General features: G+C 38.9%; 3 protein-coding genes across 5 annotated transcripts; all 3 read right to left on the bottom strand.

The window, feature by feature from the left end:
- Nucleotides 1–28: 28 nt before the first annotated feature.
- On the bottom strand, nucleotides 29–11264 carry grinaa (glutamate receptor, ionotropic, N-methyl D-aspartate-associated protein 1a (glutamate binding)). Of its 2 annotated transcripts, none has more exons than XM_068332795.1 (7): nucleotides 11176–11264; nucleotides 6019–6358; nucleotides 5545–5651; nucleotides 3825–4025; nucleotides 3262–3390; nucleotides 2374–2517; nucleotides 29–1846 (listed from the first exon to the last, which is right to left on the bottom strand). In XM_068332795.1, the coding sequence occupies exons 2-7, from the start codon at nucleotides 6320–6322 to the stop codon at nucleotides 1697–1699; spliced, it is 1035 nt and encodes a 344-aa protein (XP_068188896.1). In that variant the 5' UTR covers nucleotides 6323–6358; nucleotides 11176–11264; the 3' UTR covers nucleotides 29–1696. The 2 variants fall into 2 exon arrangements, with proteins under 2 accessions (XP_068188896.1, XP_068188897.1); XM_068332796.1 differs by lacking the exon at nucleotides 11176–11264 and adding an exon at nucleotides 7378–7567.
- Nucleotides 11265–12275: 1011 nt separating this feature from the next.
- mapk15 (mitogen-activated protein kinase 15) lies at nucleotides 12276–19242 on the bottom strand. Of its 2 annotated transcripts, none has more exons than XM_068333306.1 (14): nucleotides 18892–19242; nucleotides 17958–18056; nucleotides 17494–17523; nucleotides 16754–16844; nucleotides 16277–16407; nucleotides 15784–15947; nucleotides 15486–15625; nucleotides 15340–15397; nucleotides 14486–14623; nucleotides 14127–14232; nucleotides 13747–14038; nucleotides 13345–13472; nucleotides 12769–12921; nucleotides 12276–12639 (listed from the first exon to the last, which is right to left on the bottom strand). In XM_068333306.1, the coding sequence occupies exons 1-14, from the start codon at nucleotides 19012–19014 to the stop codon at nucleotides 12463–12465; spliced, it is 1830 nt and encodes a 609-aa protein (XP_068189407.1). In that variant the 5' UTR covers nucleotides 19015–19242; the 3' UTR covers nucleotides 12276–12462. The 2 variants fall into 2 exon arrangements, with proteins under 2 accessions (XP_068189407.1, XP_068189408.1); XM_068333307.1 differs by lacking the exon at nucleotides 18892–19242 and adding an exon at nucleotides 18500–18541.
- A 1852-nt stretch (nucleotides 19243–21094) lies between these two features.
- vps28 (VPS28 subunit of ESCRT-I) lies at nucleotides 21095–26371 on the bottom strand. The gene is made up of 10 exons (XM_068333013.1): nucleotides 26339–26371; nucleotides 24867–24930; nucleotides 24730–24758; nucleotides 24493–24530; nucleotides 24296–24385; nucleotides 24109–24214; nucleotides 23903–24004; nucleotides 23482–23535; nucleotides 23313–23404; nucleotides 21095–22163 (listed from the first exon to the last, which is right to left on the bottom strand). Exons 2-10 carry the CDS (start codon nucleotides 24904–24906, stop codon nucleotides 22043–22045), a joined length of 672 nt encoding a protein of 223 aa, XP_068189114.1. The 5' UTR covers nucleotides 24907–24930; nucleotides 26339–26371; the 3' UTR covers nucleotides 21095–22042.
- Nucleotides 26372–26409: the final 38 nt, after the last annotated feature.

Raw genomic sequence — 26409 nt, 5'->3', positions numbered from 1 at the left:
CAAACCAGCTGAACCTTAAATGAACACACACATTTCAACATCTATACACTACATCAGTTTAATGTAAAGCCAAAAGCAGTGTAGAGGTATGCGGGTCCACTGTAATTTAGTGCAAATATACATTGCAACCAGACCTACAAAGCCCCACAATTATTTTATGTATACACACCAAACCACCAAGAGTTCTATTTATATAAACATACATGTTAGATACAAAATCAAAAGTTAAAAAAAAGTTGCACAGGGTTGCCAAACAACAGTCTCTCCAAGATAAGTATACCTGTACGTTGTGCATCATACGCACATGCAAATGACAAATATGGTCATGCAGGAGATTAACTTTATCATTCAAGTTTAGTGTTTGTGTGCAATGTTTTGGCTTCCAGTGTATGAATCCTTTTGCTCAATTTACATTATTGTGCAAATCCAATCAGTGTGCTAAAAAATTCCAAATAACATTTTTTCTCAACATTATTAGTCACTTCAAAACAACCCAGTTAACTAAATCAGGCTCAGTAAACAGATTCATTACAACTTAAGTACCCTTTTCTTCATGTCCATCAATTCAGTTGTGGAATTTAGAGCAGCTTGGTACTGGAGCTGTCAGAAATTCCAAACACTAATATGATTTCACATTAGTTTTATGAGAACAAATAAATAAAGCACAAAAAGTTCACATCATATTAATGATAAAATGAGAGGAAATTAAGTAAGACAGAATAAAAGGATGAGACATTGCAGACATGATGTTAGAACAAAATTTCTCTCCCGTTTGTTAATATATCAAGAAGCTGCATTTACTAAATTTGACGTTATCTTTGTCATACATCCAGCATTGATATTCATTCCTTGGTCATTAAAGATTTTAGTTACTGTACTTATTCAAAGTTCTGATATCAGAGCCTTTTTTCCCCCACAAAAATCACAACCACAAGAATCACTCCAACATGTCATCCTGGAGGGCAATAGGGAATACTGGCATTAAATACAGCAATACACTTAACTATTTACAGCTGTGAGAATCAAGCATGACATATTTGTCTAGTAGTTCTAAAAAATATCACACCATCAACTTTTTGTCGTGTTTTCAATGCTGCCATGCAGTTACTTTACACCAGCCAGCTGAAAATTAGGATCAAGTTTGGGAAAACAGATAGATTGAGGGGAATTATCGCCTTTTCTTTACACAAAGCTGGTTTACAGCAAACTTTAAACAATGTCAGTGCCTTCCTGTTTTTTGTGTGTTAAATTTCTGCAGCAAAGCAAGTCTGAGAACCAAGCAGCCACAGATTATTTTGAATTATACAGCATGTACAGTCAAACTGGAATCTGGGCAATGGGTAATATCATTATGTGGCCAAATGTGTTAGTGGAAGCAGTTAGAGCAAGCAGAGTAGTAAAATTTTAGGCCAAGATTTATCATTACATTCTGTCATCAATGGTAAGATTATTAATTATATATTTATTAAATAACAGAACTCTTATCTGTATTTTATGACAGTACATCTTCTGTACAATCCAACTACTGCAAAAATATAAAGACCATCTATCTGAGATAAGAGAGAAAACAAGAATCATGTAAAACAAAGATGAAGAAGAAAAAAGTAACAAAATTTGAGAGAAAAGGAGATGTTTGCAACATTTCACAATAAAGGGACACAATTTCTATCTTCCTCCTCCTGAGGTAAGTGCATCCTCATTCGCGGGACCGTCCCACAATAGCCAGGATGTAAAGGAAAATGTTGATGATGTCAGTGTAGAGGTTGAGGGCAGCAAAAATGTACTCCTCTGGACTAAGAGCCAGTTTCTTGTTGCCGAGGAGAAGCTGAGTGTCCACAGCCAAAAACTACACAGGAGAAAGAAATTGTAATTCAGTTTTCATCATTTTGCCTTACAGATCATATACAGATACAGAGCATATGTTATGTGGTTTTCTCATTTTAAGAAGCTTTCTCCTGATTCAGTCTAGAGTAATCCCTTGCTTGTTCGCGCTTCAGGATGCACAGCTTCACTACATGGCGGATTCTTAGAAGGTAGTCACATGATACCGTACATGCATGCTATTGGCTGACAGCAGCTGTGTGTGCTCTTTGTTCTGAGACTCATGGAACGCAGCACACTTCAGTGAAACACAACAGTGCTTTAAACAGTCTATAAGAGTGTGGGAAAAAGGTATATACTGATATAAAGTGGTTAAATATCAGTATGGGGAGGGTTCATAAATGTTTAAATTACCGTAAATAATAAAATAGTCTGCCGCTATATCTTGGAATTTCCTTTTTCACGGGTGGTCCTGGAATGCATTAATCGCGAGTAATGAGGGATTACTGCACTTCAGGCCTGAATTTAACACAATATATACGTGAAACTTACGCAGGTGAAGAGCAGAGCCCCCAGTGAGGCATAGACAATGTGAAGGATCCTATTGCGAAAAAAGATGGTGAGGATGCCGAAGAGCAACAGCACAATCAGGCACACGAACAGCACACCCTGACAGGAGGTGAAGTCATATTTGCTCTGTGGTGTAGGAAGAAAAAGAAGGAAATAAATATGAGCTTTCATAAGACACAAGACACACCAATTCAAGGTATCCCATTAATTTAACACACACGTCTTAGCACTTGAGTCATTTGGAATTTGTAGTCCAATGCTAAATCCTGTTGCGGCACTTTTTAAACTTTCCTCACTCCACATACATTAAGTATTTTTTATCATAAAGCCAGCAAGTCCAACTTCTATTGTATGAAGAATAAGCATACAGCTCCTTCGATGCAGAACCAAAATTTACTGTAATGATCCTCTTGGGGAAATTAGTGGCACACTCCAGTGTTAGTAATTCACACATGTATACTGTATATGTTAGTGCGTACAGGCCTGAAACTCACAGGCACACACAGATGGCCTGTACGCATGCAGGGGGAGGTAGAGTGGCGGGCAGCGCCTGCTTAGTGTGCCCAAATGAGCAACTTGTAGAGGGAAGGACAGCACCGCGCTCAAGGGTGTCTCGGTAGTGCTCTGGAGGTGAGCTGACACCTACCACTGTCATCTCACACTCCGGGTTGTTTTGGTCAGGAGCGGGATCTTGGAACATTGGACGACCCGCTCTACCGCCCGCTCTACCACTAAGCAACTGTCTCTCCCGAAAATAAGAACTTTAAATTCTGAATATTTAGACATAATGGCACCCAATGACAAAAAAAAACAATGTCACAGAGTGACATTTAAATTCATTTATTCCTGCCACAGATTGTGTGTGCTTACCTGTAGTGAGAAGAGAACCACAGTGAAGCAGACCACTGCAGTGATGCCAACAGCCATGATGACCGTGTCCGTGTCATAGAAACTAGCGATCATGCCAACCATATAGGAGAGGCTAATGGTCAGAATAGACTGAAACAAACAAAAACAAATGGGGAAAATTATCATTCCATATGATGCACTTTACATGATGAAGATTCAGGCGACATTGGTTACAGCTGCTCTGTGTTCAGACTGAAAAAATCAAAATCAGGAACCTCTTTACAATCTTCAAGTGACAGCTTAATCAATCAAAGAGTCCTTTTATACAAGAATTTTATGTTAAATCCTCATTCAACTCTTGGTGTTACATATTGAAGTTCTTTTTTGTGTTTACTCCTCTCATTGACTCTAGAAATATAAAAAGCCTCTATCTGACAGCCAGAATGCATCAAGCAGCATGTACATGTCCTCATGTTTAATTGAATCAGCTCTGGATTGACAACATAATGAGTTGGGCATACAGGTTAGGATATATATTATGTATAAACATCAATATACATGTTGACGTTTGATCAAGGTCTTACCAGTGCAACTAAGTTCCAGGGGTGTCTGCGGCGAAAGTCTCCACAGCAACTGAGGACGATCAGAGACACAAAAAAGACTGCGTAGGACACATAGTAGGTCCATGGATTACGCCTCACAAAATACTTGGCGTCATCAACAAAGGTGAAGACAGCGACAAAGGAGAACGTGATCAGAAGCTGTACTGTGAGAACCATGAAGACCTGGTAAGAAAAAGAGATCGGTTTGAGTTAGTCATTTTTAGTCCACACGAAGTCACTCTGCTTGTTTTCAATATTTTACATTTACTTGCTTCAGACTCACTGAAAGTTTTATCTCATAATTTATTTGTTTCCTACACTTGCAGCTAATATTCATTCATTCATTCATTCCAAAAGTCTAAACACAAACCGAAATTATTGACCCCTTTCATCTACTACCACAAAATGTCTGTATAAAATGTCCGCAAGGCCTTCTCTGCTGGTCTACCACAACCAAAAAAATATAATATTTATGATAAAGTTTAATTATATTTTAATACATTTTCCTTAAATTAACCAATTCAAATGTATGTATAAATATATAATTATACATTGGGACATAATATGACATAGGCCAACAATGGGTCAGTGTTCCAATTCTTAGGTTAGAGAGGTTTTATCCAATCAGAATTCAGCTGGCTTGTGTTGCCAGGTTGAATGCATCTGCCCAGGACCTTCAGAATCTGGAATACAGGTTTCCCTGCACTGTGAGTGAACGGGAACATAGTGTTAACAGAGAGATGCGATAGCCAATCAGATCACGTGTTGGCCTTCTAGGACCTGCTAGCTAGTTCACGTTGTCCTGACATGTACGTGTCCTGTGATTGGATACTCTGAGAAAGCAGTGCAACGCAGACGCACATTTGAAGAGAAGCTCTAGTGAGATGAGGGTCTGATCCCTGAACGGGCTAACCTGTTCCAGCTAACCTGAACAGGTTATAAGTAGCTAAGGGAGTGTTCTTGAGGAAAGGAGAATGGATTTTGTGTTTAAATAAGCCGTCTGAACAGCTGTTTTGGTGAGTACAAGCATTTCGTTTATGAATGAATTTACCTGATATAATTTCATTTATATCCAATCAATTATAACAATAAAATTACAAATATACTAAAAATGAAAAAAAAAATTCTTGCTCTTCTGCAATGTGTGTAAATAACGTGAAGCACTTGCGCATCTGCGTCATTGTAGTGGGAGTTCCCTGCTGGAAAATTGCCCGTTTCATACATGATAGAGGTGATGCAACATCTAGTAGTGTGTTAGTGTGTGTCTGAATTTGTTTCTCTAGCTGTGGTGTCATGAATGATGGTCATTTCAGTTGGCTGCACGGCCCACCACTGATATTATGCAAATCATTCCAAATCCTGTCTCTGATCAGCTCCAGGGGAAGCCTGTTTGTGCTCTGACAGTGTTTTCTGAAGTGTTTTTCCAGTCAAATTTGAACAGGTGACTGAAGTCAGTTTTTAATTGACAGTCAGCATTTTCCAAGAGAAAAGATTTTTCTAACTGTAGTGCTTTGTCACTGAGTTTTACAATTAATCATTTTAATTTGAATTTAAAAGGCTGGCAGGTTTTTTTTTAGTTTTGATAAAGTAAATATAATGTCAAGTATTAAAAACAACCAGTGACTTTTCTTGATACATGAGCCTTAGATGGATCTCCAGAGTTGAAATGGAGATTTGGAACCTCCACAATGCAAGGACCTACTTTTCTAATGAATGCTTGTCGGATGAGCTGGTCCTCAAAGCCAGAGCGGTGGAACTCCTCATTGTCGTAGTAAGATGGAGGATGATCACCATGGCCAGGACTTCCAGCTGATCGTGATGAACAACAGCAAGAGAAGAATAAGAGTTATGAAAAAGTTGATTGCCCAGTCATCTATGTTAGGTGGAATCAATTACTTTTTAGTTTGTAAATAAATAGAGAGAAAATAAATTTCAAGCTGTTAATATTCACTGGGAAAACAAAGTAACTACCGGTAACTAGCTACCTAGCTAAATAACTAACTAACACAGCTCAGAGAAGCATATTTTGGAAAATTAGCATGATTTTAACAAAGCGTGTTGTTTATGTCAAAGTAAAAATTAAGCATAAACACACCCGAGTCAAATTTGCTCAACATCACAGAGATACAAAAAGAAAAAGTGTCTTCACAAACATTTTAAATCTTTTAATACTCACCTGTGGGGTCATTGGGAAAGCCTGGTTGTACAGGTCCTTGTTGGTAGGGACTCTGAGGGTAGGGTCCCTGTGGGTGGGGCATCTGAGGGAAAGGCATCTGAGGGTAGGGGCCAGGAACAAATCCGGGGCCTGGTTGGCCAAAGCCTGGATGTCCAAAACCTCCTGCCGGTGGATATGGTCCACCTGGGGCTTGGCTATAATTGGGAGGGGGCATTCCGAAACCTGGCTGCGGGGGGCCATACATGCTGTTATGGAGAGGATTGGTCTCTCCCATTATAGGGCTTTTACTCTTATCTTGAGACATGGTGTGGGAGAAGGATCACGCTGCCGGTAAAAAATCCTATGAGAAGAAGACATGTACGTATAAGTAAAACTCTTACACAGGAAAAATAAACATTGAACAGGCATTCAAATCTAAATCATTGCACTGTGACTATTCAAGAAGTTCATCATCTTTATAACATCTCAAAAGTCCCAGATAGGAGCAGACATAAAAATCTACTATCATTGTTGCGAGATCAGAAGAAAGTAGATGATAAAGCAGAATCTACAACCTTACAGGGCCTGTAGGAGAGATAATGCAGTCTTTATTCCTCAAAAACATTTCTGCACCCACTGCAGTGAAAATTCATTTCACAAAAATGTAAAAGGAATATAGGAAAGACGACATGGCAATGGTAATTTTGTTTATTATCGTGAGATGACAATCATGATAAAGTTTGTAAAAATTATGGAAAGTTACTTCTGTGTAATTTTTTTTCTTGTTTAGAAGTTTCATAAAATATAAATTTACCAAACTCAGACTGCAGGACCTTTGGGTCAATAAAATATTGATTTTCTTCTCTTGAAATTCAGACCAGAAATCTGAACTTAACTAAAAGTAAAAACATTCTTTATGAACCTGCTTTCATTCAGACAGACACTGTAGTGTTACTGTAGACTGAGCTGTGTGAGCCAGGTTTTTGTGCAAGTCTTATGAAGCGTGTCCATATGTTACACAGACCTACACACCCAAAACATCTTTCCGTGGGGGGTCGGACTTACAAGGTTGATTAGTTATTTTAAATGTGCTGTGCATGGAAACTTTTGCTGAACAGGAAGGGAGCCAAAATCTATTCTAATAATCACTGCCTTCAAAAAGAGCTTGAACAGACTGATATGGTGGTGCACATGTCCGCCCTGTTTAACTAGAGCTACTGCATATAAACCTTCCAGCCGTTTATATGAAAAACAAGCACATATAATTACAGCACACTAAATCTTTCTTTCTCTTTCACTCACACAAACAACAACTGATGAACAAACGCGAGTGTGAAAATATCCATTCAGTGGCAGACGACAAGGATGAATCACACTTACTGTCAACACAGTGTTGTTGGAAATAGCCATGTGGTTAGAGGGAGTAATAGAAAGAGTGCTTGTGATGTAACACTGATTAATTTCCTCCTTACAGACATCCAGACTCCAGTGTGTCCTCATGATCCCTGGCTGTCTAACATAGGGCAGTGCAGTGAGAGACAGAAGACAAACATGACAAGCATTGGCTTCACTCCAAACTGACAGTCTCCATTAAGATCATAACAGATTAGGGGATCCAAATCCATCCCTGCTTCCTGGACAACCATGATTGTAAGGGGGGCATACGGTGCACTGAATTCATCAGCTTGGGGAATCGGATTAAAAATCAATTTCTCTGTCAGTTAAATGTGCAGTATTCAGCTATGGTTGACTTTAAAGTATCACTCTGTTGGTCTGAACCAACACCCTATTCTGTTGACGGAACAAACCCAGAGATGTAACTAAATAACCAAGTGTCTCTAACTAATCATGTGACACACACAGGCACAGGGAAAGCATGTGATCCTTGTCCAATATAAATTTTACACAATAATGTTAAGAATTCACCATCCACATCCTTTATCCTTCTACTGAAAGGTCAAGTTGCATGTTTACCCAATCAACTGCCTAAATCTCAAGGATATCTTTATATTATCAAACACAACAATGAAAAGCAGTAAAATCTCATCAGTAAGAGCTTGTTAATACAGAATCGTTGACACTGCTGAGGCACAATTCTTCCAAGAAAAAAAAAGCCTCGATGACTGTTCATTAATATTTACAATTTGTTCCTGAGTCATCTATTTACATGTCAGAAATTTCCAAGAATCAAAACACTGCAACCTTAATGCTGGAAAAACATCCGTGAAGGGAACTTGCAGTCAAAAAAAGATGTTTTGTCTTCGACACTGATGATCTGAATGGCTTTTTAAATATTATATAGATTTCAAATCCTCTTAGGAGAGACGATCTGTTGCTATATGTTAAGAAGGAGACACCATTCACAGCCTCTGTTGGAGGAATTAGGTTAAAGGTGGAATTCAGCCTGCTAGCTGAGGACCTACATAAACACAGTTAGACAGAACAAAGCCCTGACATACCCATGTACGACATGTTATATGTGCATGTGTGAGCAAAATCAGGACACGGTGACAAAGCTGGAAAAGCCACACTTACCAGTGAGATCTACAGTATACAGAGATCAGAGCTTTAAAAAAAATATAGTGTGGCTAACACTGACAAGTGAAAAGCCAAGTTTTTTTTGAGGTGGGAAGTCAGAGAACCTGGAGAGAACCCACTCAGATACAGAGAGAACACAAATTCTGCATACAATGGAACTCGAACCCGGAACCGTCTTGCTGTGCGGCGACAGCGCTACCCACTGAACCACCATGCTACCTCTGTGAGGCACAGTTCACCCAAAAACTCCAACTCTAGCCATTAGTTTTTGATGTCAGAAACGTAAAAGTAGCCCCTCTGCGTCACCAGTTTGTTGTTCCACGTTGCTATGGAGACAGAGTCCACAGACCATTGAGCGCTTCCTTCAAGTGGTAGTAATGGATTTGGACATACCCTGAAATACTAGACTCAACTGAAGAACTAGAAATATGATCATCCTTACTGCTTGAACAAAAGTTGTCTGTTTGGACAGCTTAACGACTCTTGGATGACTGAGAAAGCCGTTTCATGTCACGGCTGGTTGTTCTTTGGAACGGCTTATGTCAGTAGGGTTTATATGATCAAGATGGAAGGTGATATTCCTATGATCTGTGGGCTTTGAAAATCACTTGAAAATCAAATGTCATGAAAATATCAAAGTCTTTGACAAGAGCTGAACATCAGCCACATCAAACTGTCTCAATAGTGGTGATGCCCCCTTGTTGCAGTTCTCAGGAATTGACTCCCAGCTGCACAGCAAGGCGGTTCCAGGTTTGAGTCCCACTCCGAGTATGTTCTCCCCGTGTCTGCGTGGGTTCTCTGGCTTCCTCCCACCTCCAAAAATATGTGCTTCAGGTTAATTGGCTGGTCCCAAATTGTCCAAAGGTGTGCATTCTGTTTGTCTGTGTACATGTTTGGCTCTGTGAAGAATTGGCATTGTGCCCGGATTGTCCCATGCCTCACGCCCCCAGTCAGCTGGGATAGGCTCCAGCACCCCATGACCCGCGGTACCGAATGAAGTAGGTTTAGAAGACGGATGGATGGATAAAATCATTCATCCAGTTATCTTCAGTACCCGTTCTTGGATAACTGGAAAAGATGTTTGCTGATGGTTCGACTTCCTCACCAAGATCATTAAGGTATACAGTATAGTCAAAGTTAGTTTTACAAAGCTTGTGATTTAATCATTTAAGCCATCCATTCATGCACCATTTGTTTTCAATTAACATGAATGAACATTATTTGACATACTGTATATAACGTAATACAGTACAGTATTCTACTCAGGACTGCACAGGAGTGCATGCAATGGGACAAGTATTAACTGAATTAACCACCAGTAACAAGTACATCAGTGACAAGCTATAGATATTGATTTTATAAAGTTTCATTAATTACCCATTGTTATCAGGACATATGTAATTAATTCTCATAGAAATGAAAGAGCAACAACATATACAAACATACAAATGAGCTATGGCTTGTTTATTTTTAATCTGCAGTACCTTAATGTGATTTTCAAATGTTCAAACTTCCACTAAACCAAAAGCAGAGAGAGTTATAATATCAATGTACAAATTATCAGTTGCTTTCAATGGATACACAAAATATTCACCATTAATTATTTGTTAGTTTTAATGCTGCATTGAACAAAAGTCTTAATACCTTTTGTACTTTAGACAAACCACTTTGCTTTGTTATTGACATGTGTTAAATAAGATAACGCTGATTGTCATGTCAGAAAAATGGTCCAAAACAAAAATCTATTGAGTTACAATAGAAATATATATATCAGACATCATATATTACTGTAGTGATATTGATAAATCTTCACTATATTTAATGGAACATCACATATTTCCTCTTGTGCTTTTGTACAGCCTCAGCTCTACAGCTGTAACTTCTGTTATATCGACTACATCACGTGGAAACAAAAATCAATTCCGCTCAGAAAGCCCCAGATATCAACTAAAGTCGTTTTAATCCTGTATATTCATTCACAGCGCGCTGACAAACACTGGAGAGACCACACACACACACACGCACACACACACACACACACACACACACACACACACACACACACACACACACATTTATTTACAGTACAGGTGACGCGTACAAACAGCGGGCCTCGCTTTCACGCATCCGCAGCGGATCGCGCGCCTCCATCTCTAGGCCTCACGCGCGCAGATGAATGCGACACTGAGCTCGCGCCGACATCAAGCTAACAGTTAACGGCTAGCGAGAACGTCACGACGGGGGAAAAAAAACAACAACAAAAAAACAAAAAACGATTAGAAACTGCGGTTACGCTCGATAGCAACCCGGTATGTCTGCACGCCATTATGAATACATGACAGGTGATTGTGCTGTGATGACGGCCACACGCCGCACCCCCCATCAACGCAGCGTTCTGTCAATTTAAAGCCCCGTTTTTCAGTATTTTTATGGCTCACGGTATTTGTTTTTACGTACCGTTACGCACCGCACGCCAACTGTTGACTATTTATCCTTATCTTTTTGGTACGACTGACAGTTGGCGACAGCTACACTCTAATAAACCGCACAAAACGTCGTGAATAGAGATTATTTGTAATTACAAAACCCACACACATCATAACACACACCCTACGAACTAAAAACAAAAAAACCCCTTACCTTATGTTAGTGGTTGTGTCGTTACCGACTGGTACCGTCCCTCTTTCCCCTCGCGTCTGGACTGGACAAGTAGGTCGAGAGCCGCTGACGTCATCAATGAGCGTACGCTCATCACAGGACGTACGCTCGTCCTGGGTGGGAATCTCCGTTGCGATGGCGCACGTTTGTGTTAATTCAGTGTATTCCTCCAATGTATTCGTCACGTCAGCTTCATAAATAAGGCAAAAAAATATATATATGTTAAGTTTTTGCTTTGATGCAAAGCACGTGTCGTTCTTGAGCAGGATACGTATTTTATTTCAACGTAACCATATCATGTTACGTCATCTTCAGCACCAGTTGTCTGTCTACTTATAAATAAAAAAATAGAAAAATTAAAAAATTACATGCTTGTTATACAGAATGCTGGTAGTGCGCCCCCATCGTGCGTCGAATATTAAAGAGTTGTTTATTATTTATTATTATTTATTTTCTTACAGGATAAAGGAATTGCATTAGTTTACATGAAAAGATTGGCGAAACATTGGATTAAACATTTCATCAAAGTTTCTACTTTACTAATAAATAATGCCACTTTAACATTGATATTATTACTAACATTATTAGTATAATTTATCAGCAGGACCCAAATTCCTGCCAAAGCTTATTTATCTATATAAATATAAAGATATATAAAGATATTTACATTGCTCTGGTGATATTTGTATATTATTACAAATTTAAAATACCTGATATTAACCTCTGCTTAAATATAGAAAAAAAAAGAAACTTGAATGTTTTTGCTTTGTGACCACATGAAAAGAACATATCATCTATTTTCTGTTACTGCCATATTGACATGAAAAGTAAGATTCCTACAACAAATCCTTGATGCATACCATCATTTAAACAATTTGCATATTTTACACAGATCGACAACTTAACCTTTCAGATGACGTGCAAAAAGTGGTGCATAGTTCCAAAAAAACAATTAAATTATTGCATTCATTAACAAATATAATTCAACTTGGTAATTAATGCTTATATTATTTAAATAAAATACAAACATTATGATAAAATGCTGCTATAGTTAAACAGAAATGTAATATCCAAACACAATAGATTTTTACAAATATATATTTGCTGTCATAATCAGTAAAATCTACACATTATAAAAATGACATTTGAGCTTTTTTTCTTTCCTCTTTTTCTTTCATTTTGCTGTGTGATTTATATCCTGTCACAAGGCAAACGTTGTGGAATGTTGTGGAATCCTCTTTTATGTAACCACTAAAATAATGGTGGGTACTAGTTGGAAGGTTGGCTTCGAAGCAGACTATCAAGTTCACTCTTGTTGATAGTACCGTAGGCCTGAGTGTAGCTGCCCAGTTTGGCTCGAGGGTCACCTGCAGCCGCCACATTGCAGTTACTCTGAAATACTTTCTTGCTGAAATGTGGTCGAGTCTGAGAATTTGAACGCTGGTTCTGTACGGGCAAGAAAATAATAGATTAATCAAAATACCTTATTGAAACTTTAAAATTATATGTATTTTAATTAATACTATATTTGAATCAATATTTCATCAAGAATGTCCTGAGGTACAGTGAACAGACCAGGTGTGCAACAGTGACTTGTAGCCCAGAGGTCAGAGACAGCTCATCCTTGCGAACCAACAGGTTGTTCTGGGTTTGGTTTATGGCCGATGAAAAGGATCGACTGTGGGTCGCAGGGGCTGAACGTCCTCTCTGCAGAATCTGGTCCATGGACTAGTAAGGGTAAGAAAAACAGACAAAGAAAATATCAAGTCAGCCACACAGCATGGTCATGACTAGAAGCAAGTGAACACAGCCCATAATAAAACGTTAAGATGTAAAGATCAAAAACATGTTGAAATCTAGAGAAAACAAAACGGAACATTTAAGAAGTATGTCACCACCGGAGAGATAATATTGTTGTAAAACTACACTCTATGCTTGATAGCCTCACAATACAGGCTACAATCTGGCAGACACTTCCTGTGAACACCTAAAGTGCAATAAATATGTTTCTGAAAATATTCCAAAGCAAAAAAAAAAGAGGCAGCGACATCCTGTTTCATATTTGGTCAGCACTGTCTTCTTATGGTCTTATGGTTCTTATGGTCCCATTCCAAAATTAATTTTTCCAGCTTCTCTTAGTCGGTTGCTTACTACGTCAGTGTTGTTGCACTCTCTGGATGGTGATGCTGCATTTGTGTTACTGGTTTGTTCCACTTGTCTCGTGCTTGCTGCAGTGGAATGGTAATAATGAGGACGGGTTGTACTCTGAAGAAAACCATCTGAAAGTAAAAAAGAAAAGAAGGGTTTGTTTTTTCTTTGGGAGTACTTTTAAACTGTTTGTACTGTTTGTTAGAAGACATGTATAGTTCAGATTTCATTGAAAATGCATAAACCTTTGGACAGTTAACACTTACAGGCAAACACAAATATTTGGCCATATTTATATCAGAATCAAGTAGATTAAAGATACAGAGTGAGTATATTTTGGTTAGTACCAAAAAAGGTTTGATAGCCAGCCTTGTGCAGAACCTGGAGAGATAAGCTCACACATACTTGGGGCATGTGTGATGGGGTTATATGTGAGTTTTCCACAGCCGACGCCGGCTACAGGATCCATCTTGACCACAGCAGATGGCATATTTACAGTCCCTGGCTTGGTGGTGCTTGCTTTTGAAGGCACGTAGTTTGTTTCATCGGTCCCTTCATGTTGTGCTTTCACCTCATGATCATCATCCTTACTGCCATTCGCTCCTACATGGTGCTTCTCTCCACTATCTGCACAGCTCCTGTCTTTTGACTGGATTAGCCTTAGCATCCCCTGATGATTCCTCCTCTCTTGCATCATCTGCAGATAGAGAATGGGAAAATTACTGTTTAGTTACTCAATGTGATCAGATGGAATGACAAAATGTCCTTTATGACTCTTTGTGTACCTCATACAGTTTGTTGCGGTATTGAACAGCAGATAGCTGCACATCATCATCCACTGGCAAAACGACATCGTAGTTAAGAGCTGGCTCCTTGGCTGGGCTGTGAAATCTACAGGGACAAAAACACAATTGTGGAAATAGGATAGCACCCAATACAAATACCAGCACCATAATCATTCATGTAAATACTAATCTCTTCAATCTCTACTCAGCACCAGGAGCATACCATCCATTTTTTAAATTTAATTAATCAAACAAAACCAAACAAAAAAAAGAAATCTTTGTAATCCTCTTGCTGTGAGTTTAATGAGGCTACACCTACTAATTCACCATCATTAGTGGGGATGTTTGATCCTTAATACCTGGCTACATATGGATGTTCGAGGGCTTGTTCAGCTGTTAGCCGCTTGTCCGGGTTGAAAACCAGCAAACCTTTCAACAAGTCCAGAGCATCAGCAGGCACAGACGAATGGAGTAGATCCTCCAAAGGCACCTGTTGTCTTGTTGTTGAGTGAAGGAAAAGAGCTTAAGTGATTTGGCATCACAATCAAGTACCATTTGCACAAACCTTCTTGACAAAATCAGGCCTGTTATGCTGGCAGCAGCTACATTAGCATCAAGATGCTAGAAGTATGAGGTGCATTTTGTGCAAGTCTGGTTGGCTCACTTCTCACAACTTTTTACATAGCAGAAATTCACCTTTAGTTCAAAAATAGACGGCAGAGGAAGTGACTCCCTGGGATGTTGTTGGATTGTATATTTAGGATTTGACTGAAAATACCTAGACAAATCTGAGTACGTAGTCAATATTTAGCAAGGAAAATAAAAGAACATGGGTCCATTAAAGAGTTATTCTGTACAGTGTGAAGGAAACCTCGCAAACAAAGCCCTGGATTCAGATCAAACAGACAATTTGATTCTACCTGCCCACTAAAACATCTCATCACACTCTGCCACACCTTTTGAACATGTTAAGCAATCAGTGTTCTAGTAATTATTCTGATTTGTCACTCCATAATTACATCGCAGCAATAATCGCTATGACTATATAATAAGCACAACCTCCAAATAACTTCTAAATAATCCTACTGTTCCCAAACTGAATTCACATACAAATAAAATACTGCATGTGAATTGAGAAACAATACCTAATGAAAAAGAAGACATGAGAATCCATTAGTAACATATTCTGTGTGCAGCAGGAATATTTTCTTACTTCAGTAACATCCTTTGAATGACAGAAGATCCATATTCAGACTTGATTGCAAGAATATCTGAAAATTAGATCATGCTTAATTAATTCAAAGAAATTAATATTGATCATTGCTTGAGGTAAAATGTGAGGGATTCAAATTAATTTACCTTCTGCGCTGGGGTGTGGTATGGAACTCATGATTTTCTCTACTTGGTTAATGGTGGAGGTCCCGGGGAATAAGGCCTTTCCCAGCAGCATCTCTCCCAGGATGCAGCCGAGGCTCCACATGTCCACACCTTTTGTGTATCTTTGGACAAGAATTACAATTTTCACAGTCTGGTACACTCATAGCTATTTTTTCAAAGAAGTTGAATTAAAAGACAATATTCAGAACTGTTCAATCAACTGTGATGCAGAGGTATTGGTGCAGTTACTGACAGCTGAGGCTAATCCCTGTTCTGATACCTTGTGGATCCCAGCAGGATCTCGGGGGCTCTGTACCACCGTGTCGCCACGTACTCCGTCAGAGCTGGATTGCCGCTGTCCTCTTGGATCTTGTTGAGTGATCTGGACAATCCGAAATCACACAGCTTAACTACACAGTCGGAATCCAACAACACGTTGGAAGGCTATGGGAGGCACAGACAAGAAAGACATAGTTTAGGACAATAGTAGCTTCATTTTCATTTATCTGGAGGGCTGAGGGAAGGGAATATAACAGACAATTAAAATAAAAGGTAAAAGGGAGGGATTGAATTCTAATTATGACTGTTAAACTTTCTGTTCAAGCAATCAGCAATTTCAGCATTGTGCGAATGTGATGTACTCTATATCAAACATTGGTTGAAAGCATTGCAAAACAAAGATTTTGTAGTATTTCTATGCTTTATGATTTAAAACATGAGGATGTATCTTTATTTTTCCACAACTAACTGTTGACGAGCTCCACCTAGCGTACCTTTTGGTCCCTGTGGATAACATTTCCTGAATGCAAGTATTTAATGGCTTTGAGGAGTTGGTACATCACGTAACGTTTATGGACATCTTTTAGTAACGTGCCTTTCTTTATCACTGCATGTAGGTCGGTATCTGGTACAAAACAGAAAGAAAAAGTTACACTTAAAGCAACATTCAAGGATAGCTGGATTGTAAATTAAATGTGTGGCTACAACTTGACAGAGAAATGTCTGTATCACATGCACAATTATTTCAACAGAAAAACAGTTTCCTGATAAATAAATGCCAGAGAGAAACAGGAGATCTGTGCTCGAAACGCTGGTGTTGATTCATGGATTAGACTGCAGAGAGGGAGAGGCCAAACTGTGGACTCAGCAGTAAGACAGTGGAGGCAGCCAACACACACACACAAACACACACACACACACACACACACACACACACACACTGAGACCATAGAAGAGCTTTCAACGCTCACCCATGTATTCAAAGATGAGGTAAATATCTTTATCATTGTGGGCTCTGATGACATTTAGAAGTTTGACAATGTTGGGATGGTCTCCAAACTCCTGCAAGGGGAATACAATTTCTTTAGAGACAAAGACACACAGACAGCTACCTCTAGTTGCTATAACTGGCAGGATGTGTAAACATCATGGAAAGTTTAAATAGGAGTTATGTAATGGTCACTGTTCGTGACAGCAGCTGACTGAGGGTGGTGGCAAAAATGAAGGCCACAGAAATGAAGGTCAGCAAATAATGAGTAGCTTATCCTCTGCCGTTCTTGTTATATTTGTATTGTTTCACTTTCAATTTTCCTGTGCCTCAACAAAAGTATAAGAGCATGTATCTAAATGGAGAAAAAAAAAAATCACACAATGGCAGCCCCTAATGGGACAAGCCAAAAGGAAGTTTTATCCACCTACGAGTCATTATCATGAGAATCTGGTAAACTCTGGAGCTGAAAAAGAAACATTTCCAACATGTTTCATGCATATAAATATGAAGGAACAGTAATGAATAAAAATAAAACAAACACAAAAAGTGAGGAAAGTGGAACAGGGTTGTAATAAACGAGGCAACGTGGAAGGGAATGTAACAGCATATTTCCCTCTTGTTACATGTGTGTGAGCTGTTTTCTCAATCATGAAGGATTTAAGATTTTAAACTGTAAGACTGATGCGATGCGTTTGTTGATGGGGTGAGAATTCTTGTTACCTGAAGGAACAGGATTTCCCTGAATGTCCGCTGCAACAGGATAGAAAATCAGTTAGGATATGACCTTCAACAAGGTGTAACATGCAGCCCTAAAATCAGCACACACAAGAATCCAGTACTATTCAAAAAATAGCTAAACATATTTCCATTGAAGCATATTAGAGAGGCAACATTTGTCAGGAATTAATCTTTTCTTGCACAAATAATATCTCCCTGTTAGTCTCTCTATTGTTCTCTATTACTTCGACTTTTTTTAACCTCTAAAGATCCATTCAGAATGTTCATTCTCAGTTAAAAGGGTCATATCAGAAAAGCAATTGTTGACAGCATTTTGCTTCATTCTGAAGGGCTCAGTTGGTGAAAAGAATTGTAACTTGGGCTGGATAATAAATATGATGTGACAAAGTTAATGAATCAGTTATAATCATGGCATAAAGTCATTATCAGCCACATGAAGCACACACCTGAGCATCTGTCCTGTTCCTGAAGGCGTCAAAAATCTTCTTAACAGCCACAATCTCACCTGTTTGTCTGTCGACTGCCTTCCATACGATACCATAAGCCTGAGATAGACACATAATAAAACTTCAGGTCATCTGTTAGGAGAGGTTAAGTGATCCAAATTCTAGGTGTCTGTTCCCATGGTGATAGGATCTGACATACAGGTATTGCATATAAAAACGGCACTGCTATGGATGAGACACAGGAGAGCACTGTCACTGGAAATATTGGACGTAATGCACACAGCACTCCTGGATCCGAATGAAGCCATAGTGATTACAAGAAAAACAGACGAGTGAAGGCAGTTTATGACTGTAAAGTCACACAGCGCGGTGTTGATCACCCTGAAGCAACAGTGCTTGGGATACTATAGCCCCACATGTACAAACAGGCTCTTCAGGATGGTAACATGAGTCATTCTCAGGTACATTCGGATAGCCAGCTGACGTGGCAATTACCACCTGGTCATTTCCACCAGAGCAGCGTTTTAGGAGTCTCTGTATACCTTCTATGGAGAGAAACAAGTTTGATTTCTAGGTCATCTGGCAACTGCAGCACTGGAGAGGAAAGCAAACAGGTTTCCAGAGGACAAATGTGTTTCACATCAGCTGAGTTGCAAAAGGTGTTTGTTCTGTCAAAGTACATAAATCCTGTATTACTGGCATTCACAAAATAACTTAAGTCAGGCTTAGTCAAGAGATTAGTCTTAAGACTGTAGCACATGGGTTAAATATGTGGTTGAATTTCATGTGCACAGTAAAAAAGCTTTTAAAAAATTACTAAGCATTTGTAAATAGTATTTGTTTGCACTGGTTAGAAATGTGATTATGCCCACTGAGATAAATGCATGTTATTTTCTATTAAACCAGTATAAATAAGCGGTATGAAGTCACTCACCCCCTTCCCTAACCTCTTCTTGATTTCATACTTGAGGGTAATGTGTTCCTCCACCTCAGACACGAATGCCGATCCATGCTTTTGGTTCATTGTCTTTAGATGTTGGTTCTTGCATTCATGCATAAAGTAGCATCATACTTTCTGATTGCTGCGCAGAAAAGCTTGAGCGTCCAGGGAACAGGTGTTCTGTAGCCGCAGCGTCAGAAAACAATCCCAATTTGTGGCCGGACGTCGCGGAGATTATCGTCCGGTCAGTGTAGGTCGAAAAGCAGCGGCTCCGTCTATTTAGCCGCACTCACTTGTTTCCTAATAGTTTATCCTCTAATTCTGAATACTTCCTGTCGTTCAGGCTCAAGCTGCTGCAGTTCTGTCGTGTCGTGTCGTCTTGGTAACGGATACACTCGCGGTCTTAAAGGAGCCGCAGCACGAATGGCGAATGTTAGAGCTTCTGATGACGTCAGACAAGGAAGTGATTTAAACGCAGCGCTCAAGATTCAGAAACTTATTTACATCCCGCTTCAGAGAGGTGATGTATTGTAATTGTCAGTGTTCGTGTGTTCGTCCGTTCTCTAGTCCACCAACCCATAGAAAGATAAAACAAAAAGCACATCACTCGGGCAGCAAATGGGGATGAAAATGAGATGATGACGTTGACCTTGAGAAAACTAGGTCATGGTCAAATTTCAACTTTTGTACACTCAGGAACTGGATAAGATAGAAAGTTGAGGGAGAAGGCCAGTGTGAGTGAGACTATAGAGCAAAGCTACTGATTTGATCTATGACATTAGGTCAGAGAACTGGCTTTGATCTTTGACCTATGCAAGTAGGTCAGGGTAAAATTTTGAATTCAGAGCTGTCACGGGATGTTGCAGTCTGTGACTGCCGTGGTTCTTGTTTTTTTGTTTTGTTTTGTTTTTGCTATTGTTTTTGTTGATGATTACGTAAAGATAAAGTTAATAAGGAACTAGATTTACTCTCAGTATGAGTAATATGTTGAGTGCTGAACATATTTGCCCCTTTATTGGGAGCAGCAGCAGAATTCAAATATCTGCATTAAATATAGAGATGCAGGGGAAATAAGAGGAAATGCAATAAATTAAAACAAGGACAAAAAAATACAGGAAAAAAGTCATAAATGTTTAAGCGAATTCACATTAGAATCCAATAGCCAAATAAACCTTGCAGTCAATTGAACTGTAAACCTGTGCGTACAGTATTGTATATACTGGAGTATTTCATGTCATTTTGATCAGGGATGGTCTAATGAAAGATTTTATTGCTTTGCATTATGGAAAATGCAGGATAGGTCCAGTGTTGTTGATTTATTCTGGGGATGATGACTAAAATATTGCACATTTTGCTGTCTTTTTTGTTTTTAGGGTAACTATACCGTCCTTTTGCAAGCATCCCAAATTATGTGCATGACGAGATTGTGCAAAGATACTTTAGATCTTCATTGTTTTTGTTACTTCCTGCTTACATGGAGCATAATCCCCAGTGAAGTATCTTTAATCAGACATAAATTCTGTATTAAGGCTAGGTTGGCCTAATAAAGCTCAAGTCAGTACACTGAGGTCAATAATATTCGAGTACTGAATGATGTGAGTCAGAAGCATAAAGCACCAAGTATCAAAGACAAGAACTGAAATTTAGATCAGATTTTTGGTCTTCTTCACCCATTCGAGGAACAGATGTTTCATCATTTGAAGCAGAAACATTTTCATGCTTCCACTCGGCAGAATTTGTTCAGATGGAAAAAAAGTGGTTAAATGTTTGCCAGAAGAACAGTTGGAAAAACGTGTACTTCATAATGGCAATTAACATTTTGAGAATGTCAGCAGTCTGGCTAGTACAGTATTGCAAAATAAGGGTCCTAGTACAGGAACTTCGTGTTCGAAGAGTTTAAATGTCATGACTTGTATTTGATGTAGTACCATTAATTAGAACTTGGCATCAACAGTATACACAAAATTTTTGGCACCTACCATGTTTTTATCTGCACACAGGTCATTATATTGTTGCTGTACAACTCAGCAGCTGAAACCTTATCACTAATGCATAGAAGATAGTAAGAACAACTCTCACTGATTCCCCTTACACCAGAAAAAAATTTCAAATCACAAGTTCATGTTTTGAATTCAATGATAAAAACAGGGATCCGTTTTTACACAATCAGCACAACACAAGTCCAGCTTGAGGCAGATTTTCCATCTTTATTTCTAAAAATGTGGTACATGCTCATATTTAAAAATCAACACTTTTATTTACATTTATAAATCTTAATAAATATGTTCTCCCTAAAGGTGTTTGAGGATAAACCATAATCAATAAGCAATATAAGATGGAGGTACATCCACCAAGCTTAATGTGGCCTGAATCTCACTAAAAGGAAATATGGATTAGATGCGTTAACAGAAGAGGGGAGGAAAATTAACACATTATTCCTTCAACAAAACTGGAAATATAATTACTAAGTGCGGTCTAAACATCTTCCAAAATATTATTACATCTGTATTTATTTTCCAATAACCAATAACTTTGTCAGCTTCTTTTATTCTATTACAAAAACTAATGTGGAACTCTACAGAAGTAAAGTGTGACAGAAAAAACACGCCCGACAGAACAAAAAAAATGATAATCTTAGCACAACTGGAAGAGAGCAGATAGAATTTGGGTACCAAAGTGTAAAATACAAGTATTTATCTTTCCGATGACACAAAGGCAATTGCAACCTTTTTTCCTTTTGCAGACTGCCAAATCACACACTATAATGCATCTCTTTAGGTTCTCTGCACAACTTGAGTATAAAATTTTTGGAACCTTTTTAAGATTAGAACAAAAAAGAGAGTCTGAAGTAAACTTTTAGCAAAGGCAACATAAGAACTCTTCACATATGTTTGGCTGTTATAAAGCACACAGCACAGGAAAAACCCTGATGCAAACACCATGTTGTGACAGGTAGAAAGTAATATATAACATGATTAGAACTGAAAAGTACAGAACATGAATAAAGAACATAGTAAATAAATGGAAGTGGAATAACAGGGGGATATGAAGTAAGATGGGACATAAATCCAGTCCCCACCAATAACCATAAAGAGAAAGAAGTGTCACAATTTGAGAGATATTGGATCAACAAAGAATCGATGCTTTATGAAGAGTGGAGGAAGCGGTTGAAGGCATTGTAGGCTGATTCCAGATCAAACAGCATCTGCCGCACCTGACTGTCATCCAGCTCGTCTGAAGCCGACATGCCGCTGAGGGTCGTCAACCTGATGAGAAAAGATAAGAAGAAACTTTTATCATACCTTTGGGGAAATTATTTTTCCACTCCAGACTATTTTTTTACACACATATGTATATTGTTACAGGCCATGAAACACACATATACACACACAAGGGGCCTATAGGTATACAAGTAAATAGTGACAAGTAGAGCAGCGGGTGCCCTACGAGCAACTTGTAGGAGAATGGTGCTTTGCTCAAGGGAACCTCTCTACTGCCAGTTCCCACTCCACAGTCCCCACATTTATTAATTTTTATTTATTAGTATATTGTGGTATGGGGCTTTTATTTTATTTGCCTATGTGAACCTTTTCTTAAAACATTCTTGAGCAGTGCAACGAAAAGCTATTTCCCCTCAGGGTCAATAAACTATTCTAATGAGAAAAACAACTTTTTATAAATGTCTAATGTTTTCAACAGATTGCCAACTGTCAAGAAACATATATACGAACAAGACTCTTACTTCATACACTTCGAACTGTACATCACAAGATAATTTAATTTTTCAATTTAATTTTAATTTAATATACTGTTTTGATCCCCGAAGGGAAATTAAGAATGCACACTCTAGCTAATGATTCAAACGCATGCATATATATATTAGTGTGTACAGGCCCCTGTAGCACACACACACATACACAAGGGGCCCTGTAGGCATGCAAGGGAGGTAGAGTGGCAGGCAGACACATCTTGGTGCGCCTTAAATGAGTAATTTTTAAAGGGGATGGCACCTTGCTCAAGGGCGCCTCAGCAGTGCTCCAGAGGTGCTCCCACTGTCAGCTCACCACCGGGTATTTTTTTGAGCGGGAGCAGGGATCGAACCGCCGATCTTGAAATCATAGGACGACCCTCTCTACCGCCCACTTTACCACTGAGCCACTGCCACCCCAAAGACAAGGTAGCCAGATTGCACAATATATACATATATATTAAAACACTGACATGTTCAGGTGAAGAATTAAGGACCAGTACTGTATTCGTCTGACTTTTTAGACCAAATTTACACACAAGTCGTGCAATGCAAGCATTCCAAACGTAGCAAGTATGCTCTGTCACTGTGACTTAAATCCTGCATGAAACTAACACAAAGTTGAACAGCCCAAACACTGCAAACCAGTTGGCCAAACCTAACTAACCAGAGGCTGACTTTGTCCTTTGCCTCGGAGTCTGGAGGCATGTTGCTCATTCTGTTCATGGTTTCCATCAGTTCTCTCAGGTCTGGCTGGATCTGCATTAGTGGAAAAGAATCTTTTAGCAACTGTTGATGTCTATTTTTTATAATGGCTCTGTGTTTCTTTTGTTTACCTCATCCATGGCTCTGATCTCCAGTCTCAGCTTGTCCATTACAGTGATGAAAAGCTGGAGCAAACAGGAGGTAAAAGAAAATGAAAAGCCATGGAAGAAAGCTCAACACATACCCAACTTCATCTAGACACAATATATTTGTCATTATAATACATTATAACACATTATTTTATTGGTTTGTCTGACTTAATCAGTTGTGATTGAAGTTGGCAGTAGACTCTGTTAGTAACAGTTGTTCACGTTGTTCAACAACTGCCCAGAGAATTAGACAAATTAAGTAAAACTACTTCAGGTATTTAAGTGCTGCAGCTGAACATCCTAAATCATTTATAAAAAATTAAAAAAATTATTTGGCCAAAGCCCAAAATAAGATTGGCTAAGTCAATTGTTTAAAATGATCGAGGTGACATATAGGACTTACAGAAACTATATCTGCAATGCAGCGGTTCAAGTTGCCCTTGTCATCCTTGATGGTGATTGGCCGGTCCTCTTTAATTCTTTCCATTGCTAATGGGCAGTCAAGCTTAAAAACAAAATAAACATGGGGCACACAAGTATTGTACACAAAATTAGATGATTCATAAAATCATCAGCGTTCTATGGGGATGCATGAGAATGTAAACTCACTCTGTACTTCCTGCAAAAATCATCAATGGAGCCCACATCAGAGCCCTGCACCTGTTTGAAAGCAGCCTTATACTGAACCAGCAGCCTGGAACATGAGGCAGTGTACCTGAAACCGTCAATGTTTGGACATCAGAAACATACAATCACAATCACCGTTGTCATGTTTTCAGTTTTAAACACAACTCACTCATTAGGTGTCACACAGTCCTTGATATAGGCCTTCTCCAAGGCCTGAAGGGTCTTGACAACAGCGAACAACTCCGCCATGTTATCATACCTTGAGTAAAAGATGTACTGATGAGATATTTTAACACTGGTCACATCATGAATCAGTGGAGGCTTTATTAGGTTGGTATTTGGAGATGCTAAATAGAAGGCACTTACTTCTCTCGTTCTCTTGCATTTTTATACAATTTCACTTCCTGAAGAGACATGATGTATGGTGACAGCAATAAGTAGAATATCACACATTTCTGATTTTATCAGAGGTCCGATATAATTAAGAATTTCTTCTATCCAAAATAGATAATTACAATTCAGTTCATGTAATTGTTTCTTTAAGGTGCATGAAAATCCTACTTGCCAAGGATTAAGGCATAAAATAATTTTAAAAACAATTACCTCATATAATTCTGGTTTATTAGCTGGAGCTGTAAGAAACAAAAGAACATTTTCAGGGATATTGTCAGTTATGTTGAAAGTCTGTTGACTGCATATTTTGAATGCATGATTTCAGGCATAAGATTTGAACTTCTTACCTCCGCCAACACCTCCTGTGACTGGTACCCCGTGAAACATGATGCTGATGTATTAGAGCTTAACCTGAAAAGGAATTGTGTACTGATTAGTATTGTGGTTAAAAAAAAAAAAAAAAAAGCACAAAGGAAAGTCTTTTGAACATCAAACCTTTTGCACCATGTATATGTAAAAATAATTTTTATTTCTAAATTGCATGAATCCAAAGAATGCGTTTCTTTGAATTCATATTGCTGGAGCCTTTCCCAGCGGACTTGGGGCGTGAGGCAGGGTACACAGGGTACACTCCAGGAGCGACGCTGGTGCTTCACGGAGCCATATGAAAGACACACAATACGCACACATTCACACCAACCAATTCATTTGAAGTGCATGTTAAGAGAACCCACGCAGACACAGGGAGAACATACAAATTCCAGACAGGACGGGACTCGAACCCGCAACTGCACTGCGCTAATCTGCCACTCTGTGTCACCGTAAATTGTTGTTCACCGTTGCTATGGAGACAGGAGTCCATCAACCCTCACATGCTCGTAATGGACTTGGAGATGCACTGAGATACTGGACTCCACTGAAGATGAACTAGAAATATGACAATTCTTACTGCTTGGACAAAGGTCTGTGTTTGGACGGGTTGACGACTCCTGGATGACTGGGAAAGACGTTTCCTGTCAGGGCTGGTTGTTCTTTGGAAAGGCTTAAGCCATGTCAGAAGGTTTTATATGAACAACATGTAAGGAGATATTCCTATGATCTGTGGGCTTTGAAAATCACAGGAAGATCGAATGTCATAAAAACATCAGAGTCTTTGACGAGAGCTGAACATTAGTCACATCAAACCATAAGACGGTTCCGGGTTCGAGTCCCGTTCTGTGTGGCGTTTGTATGTTCACCCCGTGTCTGCGTGGGCTCTAGTGAACGTATGCCGACACATACGTCTATTTGGGACTGTATTGAAACAACAAGGTGCCACAATATTTTAAACGTTAAGTTTAATGTATAAATTGGTTGACAACATATTGTAACAAGAGGTGTTTGTTGATTCTGGGGGAATTTCACAACCCAAATGACTTCTACCCGTCACCCCTTTTTTTCGGATGTTGTTGCAAATGTGATGGTGTGAAGTCTGTTGTAATAACGTGTCCGAAAAAAAACACAAAATAAATACATGAAATAATAATTAGCTAAAGTTTTATCCCCTGTATTTATTCATATGTACTGTACAAATAACCCAACTCGAAGGTCATCAGACCTTTAATTGTCTCGAACAAGCTGTACCAAAGCTAGCTGTTGAAGCTAGCCATCTAGCACTTCCTTCTTGTCTTATCAAAACTGTGTCAAATTGGATCTTATCGGTAAACGCAAACACGAACAGACGTGATCGAAGTTGTTGTAGCAGACTGGATGTCAATAGACGTTTACGTTATTTCGATATTGGTGTTTAATCGACGAAATTAGTATACACCTTACTCACCTTTTCAGCTAATGACGTCACAACAACACACCCTCCAGCGAGGACCGGCGACGTCAAAATATTAGGTGTCC

Source organism: Antennarius striatus, chromosome 14 (assembly GCF_040054535.1).
Source record: "Antennarius striatus isolate MH-2024 chromosome 14, ASM4005453v1, whole genome shotgun sequence".
In the NCBI taxonomy this organism is placed as follows: Eukaryota; Metazoa; Chordata; class Actinopteri; order Lophiiformes; family Antennariidae; genus Antennarius; species Antennarius striatus.
Note: the sequence above shows the minus strand (reverse complement) of the source record. Positions and strands in the feature narration are given on the sequence as shown.

Bases quoted from the DNA above. Each gene is read 5' to 3' on its own strand.
- grinaa (XM_068332795.1), bottom strand. From the start codon at position 6,322: ATGTCTCAAGATAAGAGTAAAAGCCCTATAATGGGAGAGACCAATCCT. The intron at 4,026-5,544 runs GTAGGTCCTTGC...TTTTCTTACCAG, and splicing joins GACAAGCATTCATTAGAAAA to GTCTTCATGGTTCTCACAGT. The intron at 2,518-3,261 runs GTAAGCACACAC...CCTACACCACAG, and splicing joins TGGTTCTCTTCTCACTACAG to AGCAAATATGACTTCACCTC.
- mapk15 (XM_068333306.1), bottom strand. From the start codon at position 19,014: ATGCATGAATGCAAGAACCAACATCTAAAGACAATGAACCAAAAGCAT. The intron at 15,398-15,485 runs GTAAATTAATTT...TCTAATTTTCAG, and splicing joins ACCACACCCCAGCGCAGAAG to ATATTCTTGCAATCAAGTCT. The intron at 12,922-13,344 runs GTAAGCAACCGA...TACCCTTACTAG, and splicing joins AGTGCAACAACACTGACGTA to TCCATGGACCAGATTCTGCA.
- vps28 (XM_068333013.1), bottom strand. From the start codon at position 24,906: ATGTTTCACGGGGTACCAGTCACAGGAGGTGTTGGCGGAG. The intron at 24,386-24,492 runs GTAAGTGCCTTC...CTTTTACTCAAG, and splicing joins AATGCAAGAGAACGAGAGAA to GTATGATAACATGGCGGAGT. The intron at 24,005-24,108 runs GTGAGTTTACAT...TTTGTTTTTAAG, and splicing joins ATTTTTGCAGGAAGTACAGA to CTTGACTGCCCATTAGCAAT.